The sequence below is a fragment of the Mesoplodon bidens genome (assembly GCF_964165515.1).
Source record: "Mesoplodon bidens genome assembly, chromosome: 9".
Classification (NCBI taxonomy): Eukaryota; Metazoa; Chordata; class Mammalia; order Artiodactyla; family Ziphiidae; genus Mesoplodon; species Mesoplodon bidens.
The window spans coordinates 20597720-20607253 of NC_138166.1; the positions used below are offsets into that span (position 1 = coordinate 20597720).

The 9534-nt window shown below is 48.0% G+C and overlaps 1 protein-coding gene across 2 annotated transcripts in view; it reads right to left on the reverse strand.

Annotated features, from left to right (window-relative positions):
* The window catches only part of NUDCD3 (NudC domain containing 3), a 72597-nt gene extending 63517 nt beyond the window's left edge, over positions 1 to 9080 (reverse strand). For both annotated transcript variants that reach the window (XM_081243367.1, XM_081243366.1), the window contains exons 1-2: positions 8815 to 9080; positions 3175 to 3467 (exon numbers count right to left, since the gene is read on the reverse strand). In XM_081243367.1, the coding sequence (XP_081099493.1) occupies positions 3175 to 3467; positions 8815 to 9006 (485 nt within the window). In that variant the 5' untranslated portion in view covers positions 9007 to 9080. The remainder of the gene's footprint in view (positions 1 to 3174; positions 3468 to 8814) is intronic.
* Positions 9081 to 9534: the final 454 nt, after the last annotated feature.

Genomic DNA, 9534 nt, shown 5'->3' on the forward strand with positions numbered 1-9534 from the left:
CTTTAACCCATGGTTGGCAGGGCCTAGGCTGGGGACAGGGGGTTGACTCCAAAGTGTGATTTGCCTGTAGACTGAGAGAAGTTGCCATCACCACTACCTAATACTGGGCAGAAGCACCAGCAAATGGGTAGCAAGCAGGAGTAATCAGAAGTCAGCAGCGTCAGACCCAGATTCTAGGTATGTAACTGGTTTTTGGACAGGGTGCCCCACAAAGGCAGTGCTTCTGTGTGGTCACCTAAAGAATAACTATTTTAAGTTATTTAATTAACAGAACCCCCAGATCTACAGTTTATAGGGTAAGCAATTCTGGGCACTGACTGGAGGGACTTGGGGGGCCACAAAAGCTACAACAAGGACAAGGATGGCTTTCATGTTCCATTTCAGACCTGCCACAGCACAGCCTTTCAGATGGAACCAGAGAGGTGTGGACCACAATTTCTTGTTCTGTTCACAGAACACCAGTGACCACCTGAAGGCTGAGAAGGCTCAGCCCATGGAAGCGTTGTGGCTGCAGCACCACACGAAGGTCCCCTGGGACACACCCAAGCCTCCAGCCTATGCTCACACCACGGCAGGACTAGCAAAACCAACGCTGGGACTAACCTGGAATACAACTCACTGGTCCAAGGATAAAAAATAGGGACTCTACAAGACAACGAGGCAGCTATTCTAATCTATTACTCAGGAATTAAAAACAAATCCCCTCTGTTAATAGAGTTTTTAGAAATTATAAAAAGAATGCAAAAAAATTAGTAAAGCAAAGTGTATAATTCGTTGTAGAAAAATTAGAAAATACAGTGAGGGGCAACGATGGCAATGAAAAACACTCACAATCCCACCACTATTCATAATGTATTTCCTTCTGGGCTTTTTCTCTGCATGTACAGTTAACCCCCCTTGAACAACAGGGGGTTAGGGGCACCGACCCTCCATGCAGTCGAACTTGGACTCTGCGACTCTGCAGTCTTGCCCCAACCTATTGAGACTCTGCAGTCTTGCCCCAACCTATTGAGACTCTGCAGTCTTGCACCAACCCATCTCCACAAAATTTATTTTCCCCCTACTCCACATTTTATGCCACTCCAAGTTGTTCACTTTGCTTCATTAACTAGGAACTACATTCAAAGAGTCCCCAAAACAGGTTAGAGGGAGAGTGCAAGGAGAGGGAAGAACAGAAGGGAAGTTTAGTCAGAGAAGGGCCAGGGGGGAGAGGCAACCCAAGAGAGGGCCGGGAACAGTCCTATGAAAGAGGGAAGAGAGCAGATTTGCCTAAAAACAGAGCAGGCCAGGAGCAGCATGCTGTCTTTCAGACACTGCCGCAGCTCATACACAAGGAGGTGTCAGCTCTTCTCACCCAAACAGGGGCAGGGAAGCACCAGGAAGCAGAACTCCTGAAAAGGGAGGACAAGTACAGCACAGGACTTGATCTAAGCCCTACCACTCATGAGCTGCATGACCCTTGGCTCATTCAATATTCACAACAGCCTCTGAGGGAGGTGCTGTTATTATCACCTCCGCTGTGCAAAGGAGAAAACTGAGACACAGAAAGGTGACACAGCTTGCCCAAGGTAATACATTTACCAAGTGGCAGACTCTGAGGGGACTCTGGGTCTGCAGTCCCCCATTCCAACCTCTTTGGGTGTACGTTAGACCCAGAGGACTGTGGGCCCATGTCCCAGCAGTTGCTCCTGCAGGGAAAAAACAGAGTCAAGACACACAGACAGGCAGGACTCACGGGAAAGCAGAACTGCATGAGCCCAGTGCTCTAACTCTGGTCTAGCTCTTAACTGGCTGTTTGACTGTGGGCAGATTATTACCTTACCCTATAGAGAGAAAAAGGAAGAATACTGAAACCAGTTGACCTCCCATCCTACACACCGTAAGGCAGTTTGCAAACATGAAGAGCTAACTAAATGCTGAAATAGAGTCAGTGTGTTACCAAGTAAGACCCACTTAGGGACAAACCCAACCACCAGATGTCAAGCAAGAAAGAAGCCACCTCTGACATAAAACTAGTGATGTTTCCTTAGGTCAGTCTCCCAAGGCAAAAGAAACAAAAGCAAAATAAACAAATAGGACGTAATCAAACTTATAAGCTTTTTCAGAGCAAAGGAAACCATAAACAAAACGAAAAGACAACCTAAGGAATGGGAGAAAATATTTGCGAACAATGCAACCAACAAGGGCTTAATTCCCAAAATATAAAAATAACTCACACAACTCAATAATAAAAAAAACAAATAACCCAAATGAAAAATGGGCAGAAGACCTAAATAGACATTTCTCCAAAGAAGACATACAGATGGCCAATAGGCATGTGAAAAGATGCTCAAATCGCTAATGGTTAGAGAAATGCAAATGAAAACTACAGTGAGGTATCACTTCACACAGGTCAGGATGGCCATCATTAAAAAACTCTACAAATAACAAATGCTGGAGAAGGTGTGGAGAAAAGGGAACCCTCTTGCACTGTTGGTGGGAATGTAAATTGGTGCAGCCACTCTGGAGAACAGTATGGAGGTTCCTTAAACAACTAAAAACAGAGTTACCATATGACCCAGCAATACCACTCCTGGGCATATACCCAGAGAAAACTCTAATCTGAAAATATATATGCACCCCAGTGTTCATTGCAGCACTATTTACAATAGGCAAGACATGGAAGCAACCTAAGTGTCCATCAACAGATGAATGGATGAAGATATGATACACACACACACACACACACACACACACACACACACACACACACACACACACACAAACAATGGAATACTACTCGGCCATAAAAAAGAACAAAATAATGCCATTTGCAGCAACATGGATGGACCTAGAGATTATCATACTAAGTGAAGTAAGCCAGAGAAAAACAAGTATCATATGATAACACTTACACATGGAATCTTAAAAAAAAAAAAGAAGATACAAATGAACCTATATACAAAACAGAAACAGACCCACAGACACAGAAAACAAACTTATGGTTACCAAAGCGGAAAGGGAGGTGGGGATAAGTTAGGAGTCTGGGATTTCCAGATACACACTGCTATGTGTAAAATCGATAACCAACAAGGCCCTACTGTATAGCACAGGGAGCTATATTCAATATCTTGTCATAAACCGTGATGAAAAAAAGAAAAGAAAAGAAAGAAGCCTCCAAGTAGAACTTCTTACTTGGGAAGGGCTGGCGGCCTCCTCGGGGCTTCAGCAGCGCCAGCGTCCGTTCCCGGCGGCTCTGCCTCCCTGGAGCGGTGGGCCACCTCCTGCACGGCGCCCTGCAGGCCGGGAGGCTCCTGAGGGCCGCCCGAGGCTGTGGTGGAGTCAACCTCCACCTCCTGAACCGGGGCTGGGACCGGCTCCTGCTCGGCCGTGGCCTCCTCCCCTTCCTTCCACCTGATTTTCTCCTCCAGCTCCTTCCTCCTCTTTTCATCATCCTGACGGGCCATGCGGTCAAAGGTTTTGAACACCTAAAATCAAACAGCAAACCTGCAATGAGTTCATCCGCCCAGTACTGTACCACACGTTCTGCAGAAATACAGCAAAATCTGGTAAATAAAGAATGAAGAAGCAGTAGACTAAAAAAAATGTTCCCATAGGCAAAATGGAAATGCACTTCAACTTCACCAAATGCCGCTAGGAAAACAATCTTTAAAGGGGAGTTCCAAAATCAATGAAAGTGAAACCTTTACAAGCCAAGGCTCAAAATATTTACACGCCTATGAGGCCAACTTTCAAGTCTAAATGATGCATAACTAAATGGTCTCACCTGTCATTACTTTTATAGCCCCAGAGAGCCTTGTTCGAAATGCAAAGAACACGCTGTCCTGGTACTGAGAGCTGTAAAGGCACCAACAACTCAGATGAAAGAAGAGAAGATGGGAATTAGTTGAATTTCAATCCACAAAATACAAGCCGGCTCACTGGACTGCTGCTATCTTCCCACACTGCACGGGCTGAGGGAAGGTGCGGGTCTTAGCCTGGGAATCCAACAAACATCCGTGACGTGCCTACAATGTGCAAGGGGCACCAAAAATCGAAATGACAGCTCCCAACCTCGAAGAACTCCATTTTCTGGTGTGTGGATCAGTCACTAATCTTTTCTGGGCCACAGTCACACCCACAAAAGTGCTGGGACTCTCCATCCAAAAAGTGTACAAGAAAATGGCATTTTGTATGCACCATTCAAGGGCACACATAACCCTGAATTATAGCCAGGACAGACCCAGACGTGACAACTCTGGCAGGAAGAGGCTGTGACGAATACGTGTGATGCCATCAGAATGAGGGTGCAAATGAGCATTTCCGGTGAAAGAGAGCTAAGGTAGTTTCTTGGAAGAAGGCGCTCTGCATCAGACCTTGAATGAAAGGCACACCTTCCAGAAGGAATGACAGGAGGAAATGTCACAGCTCCAAGAGGCAGGGTCATCAAGAGATATATCTTACGGTATCTCCTCCCGGAGACAGGAAAGTTGGGAGATCCACCTTGAAAAGTGGGTGGGAGAAGACCCTTACATTCAACCCAGCAACCTCGCTCCGTGGCATTTACCCAAAGGAGTTGAAAATATGTCCACCCAAAAACCTGTACACGGATTGTGTATAGCAACTTTATTCATAATTGCCAAAACTTGGAAGCAACCACGATATCCTTCAGCAGGTGAATGGATAAACAAATTGTGGTACATCCAGACAATGGAATATTATTCTGTGATGAAAGAAATGAGCTATTAAGCCATGAAAAAACGTGGAAGAACCTTAAATGCATATTAGTAAAAGAAACCAATCTGAAAAGGCTACACAGTGTATGATTCCAACTATATGACATTGTGGAAAAGGCAAACTTTTAAAGACAATAGAAAGACCAGTGGTTGCCAGAGGTTGCAGGGAGGGAGGCTGGAGGCAGCCGGTGGAGCGCACGGGAGTTCTTTAGGGCAGCGAAGATACTTCGTGGGGCACCATAAGGAGGATTACATGCCATCACACAGTTGTCCAAACCCCGTAAAATGAACAGTAAGAGTGAACCCTGAAGTAAACTGTGGGTTTAGGTGACTATGATATGTCTATGTAAGTCCATCAACTGTAAGAAATGCACCACTCTGGTGGAAGCTGTTGGTAGAGGGGACGCTGGGGAGGGGGCCAGGGGGGACATGAGAAATCTCTGTACCTTCCCCTCCATTTCGCTCTGAACCTAAAACTACTCTAAAAAACAGTCGTAATAAAATAAAAATGTTTTAAAGTGTGCAGACAGGTGCTAAATAACTGTTGCGTGCACTGGGCAGGAAGACAGAACCAAAGAAGTCACTAACTATGCCAATGTTTTTACAGACATTCTCTCAAAACCCTCGTGAAAATGCCGTGAGGAAGACAGCACTGACGTTTCAAAGATAATGGAAAACTAAGCTCGGAGAGGGTAACCTGCCCAAGGTCCTGCCAGTCAAAGAAGAAAGTAAAAAATTATACAGGAAACACACCAAACACTGAAAGGAGATGTAGGCAGAGCAAGATAAGTAAAACCCTAAGGCTGAAAACTGGAAACAGTATCTCTCTCTACTTCTTCAGAGAACCTGAGCCCCTGACTCACTCCTCTCGTACTCATGTCAATGACACCGGACACCAGACCCGTTACCCTCAGAGCCATTCACCCTCCTGACACCCCACATCTTCTTCTTAACTCCAGAAAAGAAGCAACAGCAAGGGCTCTCTCCAAACGCCGGGGGGCTCCCTCGGACCCTGGGCCTCACGTTCCTCACTACAATGCGGCGCCCACCGCCCCTGCTTACTCAGCACCCCGCCTGCCCCCTGGCTTCACCTCTCACGTCGCCACTGACCTCAGCACTCATTTCAGAATCCTGGACTGCGGAGCTGGAAGAGATGTCCCTGACCTCCAATCAACCTTCTCAGCTGACAGAGAGGAGAGTGATTCTCCCAAGACTTCCCAGCAAGCTCAGAACAGAGAGAGCCAGCTTTCCTGACTCTCATGCGGGACCTCTAAGCTTGCCAAACTGGACTCCAGAATAAACACAGAGGATCCACTAATACGAATGAAATGTCATTCAAAATTATTGTTTTCTTAAAACATACTAATAAATCATGGAGTGGAATACAATTTCTACATGCATCTTTCCTGCTGAGGGTCTGGCAAGCTGTACATTCAGACTGTGCAAGCCCTAAGAATTAGGAGGAAAAGTGTGAGAAGGCTTAAACCTCACCAACAGCCCATACCCCAAAATATCAAGGGAGAACTTTTGGGTTCCAGAACAGAGTACCCCAATACTCCCATCCAAACCCTCTTTGCCTGAGTTCTGAAGAGACCCCCAAGCACCCCACTGCCAAATGCCTCTGTGGATAAAAGAACAGCTCCCCAGGACTTACCCTGATCTACGCAACCAAAATACCCAGGGAATATCTGCTCTTTTAAAGTTCCTTGGGCAATACCGATGATTCAGAACCACTTTAAAAAAACACTACACCCCTCCTAACCATCTGCTGGAAACTGTCCCCCTTGGTTTCCCTGAAAATTACTGCCCTGCCCACTTCCCTCCATCCCCCTCCCACTCACACAGCCTCTTCCTTCTCCCATCACTTCTCTGGGATTCTTCCCCAAAGGGCTATCCTCCACCTTCAGTTCCTCTCCTTCAAACCACTCAGATTCCTAAAATCCAGCCCCACAATTGAACAGCCTGTGGGAAGGGACTTCTGCCTGAAATCTCGAATTCAACTAAGCTTCTTCCCCTAAACTCAGGTGACAGTTCAGTGAATGCATTATCATTATTACAGTGCCCAGGTTTGAAACCCTGGCTCACCTCTGGCCCATCCCAACCCTCTCTCTGCCCTGCTCCCCACCTTCACTTTATTAAACTGTTCACCAAGTCTTAACCTTAAGGGTGCCTGAAACATAGTAGGTGTCTTACATGAATTACCTCTGTCAGGTCACCTGTAAAACAAGGGAAAAGACCAACCTTTCAGGTTGTGTTAGAAATAAATAACATCCTAGAATGTAAAATACATAACAACTGGTACATACTAGGTGCTCAGTAAATGTTCCTTTCTCCTTTATATCTTTTCTGCAAAAGATCACCCTAGACAAAAGTGTTCCCACCCTACAATGGACTGGCTAAATAACAGAACAGAAAGATCTGGAATCCGAAAAATGAAGTTTTGAGTTCCAGCTCTATGATGAGTTTTGTCAAATCACCTAACCTTGCTGAACTGGCACTCTCATCTGCCACATAAAATTCAACCGTATCTATGTCACAGTCTTCCATGAAAGCATTAATTTGACATAAGGGCCTCCTAAAAACCATCTCTGACACACAGCTCTCTGATCACTCAGATGGCACTTAACAACTACAAGGATGAGGAACAGCCTTAAGTTTTGAAACTGAATACCACCCTCACTCCTCATCTGACCATATTATCTTTGGTAGTTAAACATTTTTAACTTCTGTTTCTTCATGCAGGCACTGAGGAAAATACCTGACCAACGTGCAGCTTGTAGCAAGTCTTCAGAAGATGAACATTTGAAATCACTTCATAAACTGTAAAACGCTACAGAACCGTGGGAGGTTATCACCAGCGTTTCTACCTTCTCAGGTTCCTAGAAACAGGCTCAATGCTTGACTGAGTACCTTCTTTCAATCCCATCAAAGTCCCACCTCTTCGAGTAGCACTGATGTATATACACTACCAAATGTAAAATAGATAGCTAGTGGGAAGCAGCTGCATCGCACGGGGAGATCAGCTCGGTGCTTTGTGACCACCTAGAGGGGTGGGACAGGGAGGGTGGGAGGGAGACGCAGGAGGGAGGGGATATGGGGATATATGTATACATATAGCTGATTCACTTTGTTATACAGCAGAAACTAACACAACATCGTAAAGCAATTATACTCCAATAAAGATGTTTAAAAAAAAAAGTCCCACCTCCTCTATAAAACTTTTCTCCATTCCCAAACCATCATTTCTATTCCTTTCCTCCCAATGGGCTCTGTCACATAATTGGCCTTGCATAGTTCTCTGTTACTGTATTTTACCTCCTTAACTAGAGCATAAGTATCCCAAGGAGAGAGACCATTATTTAACCATCTGCATTACCAGTGTATCTCCAATGCTTCTGGCAGCTGAGAGTACACATTCAGTACATAAACTCTTGGTTATTACATTCCAAGTACCCCGTCAACGTCAGTGAATAAGTATTACTAGCACCTCAAACATACAGTAAACTTAATCCGGGATGTACAGATATATGTTCAAATGTAAACTTATTAAGTACTACTATGACTGTCTTTGACCTGGAAAAGGCACACTTCGAACAGGGGGACCACACCCATCAATCTCACAGTCTCCCTTCCACGCCCAGTCGTCGCAGTTCTGGGGTGTGCAGGTGTCCGTGCTGCCGCCCGTTCCCCCGTCTAGCCTGCGCTATTTTCATTCTCTGACCGGCAGGCCCTGGCACCTCGAAGGGTTACACGCTGCGGGAGCTGACCCTGGCTCTGAGCTGAGCGTCGATGTACTACTTCCGATATCCAAGTGCACCCGGTCGGACCAGGCTGCTCGAGGGCCAGCCCCGCTCGCACGGAAGGAGTAAACTGATACCCCAAGAGCCTGTCTGCTGAAGCCGCGGCCCCAGGAGGCTGGTCCGGGGCAGCGCCAGAGGATGAACCGAGGCCGGCAGCGAACGGAGCGGCGGGCTCGCAGGGGTCTGGGCTCCCGGAGAGTCGGCGGCTACGGGGGCGCGCTCGTGGGGGTCGGGGTCGGGGCTCCCACGGCCTCCCCCTACCCCACCCCACCCCGAGCTTCCCGCCGGCCGCGCATTACCTGCAGCACCAGAGCCTGCGCGGCCCCCGGCGGGAAGCCCATGCGATCCGACGGGTGGCGCAGCAGGCGGTAGAAGTCCGTCTTGCGGTAGAGGAAGCCGAAGAGCACACGCAGAAAGTCCTGAACGTTGCCCACGTGCTGCAGGATGCCCAACAGGGCCTGATCGTACAGCTCCGCCGCCCCGGGCTCCATGGCGTCGCTGGCCTGAGGGAAGCTCACTCACTGCGGGCGCGGCCCGGACGCCGGCCTGGGGCCACTTCCGGTGCGCTGCGGTAACGGCTCCGGCAGCCCGCGAGCCCGTGAAACTTCCGGTCCGCGCTCGTTCGCCCCCGCGGTAGGGCCCGGCTGGGCTGAGTTTGAGCCGACTTGACGCGGGCCCCGCCCCCACGCCCCCTGGCTTCCCGAGCGGTCTGAGGAGCGGACGTGGGCCCATAAACGCAAGAAGGCCCGGAGCTGCGGGACTGAGGGCGCCTAGTGGCCATGTTGGCAACGGGCGGAAGACGTGTAGCGCGGACAAGTGTTACGTGCGCCTCGCTGTTGTCTTTGGGTTGTGTTCCCAACTGGGTGTCCCGAGCCCCAGGCGGGACAGCGGGAGCCTTTTGCTGGCGCCTTAGAAGAGGAAATGCGAGCGCTTGCGGGTGGTGTCTGTCCTGTTAATAACGGAGCCGTGGGTGAAATGCAAGGTGAAGTGCATAAATACAAAAAGACAAGAATGTAAGG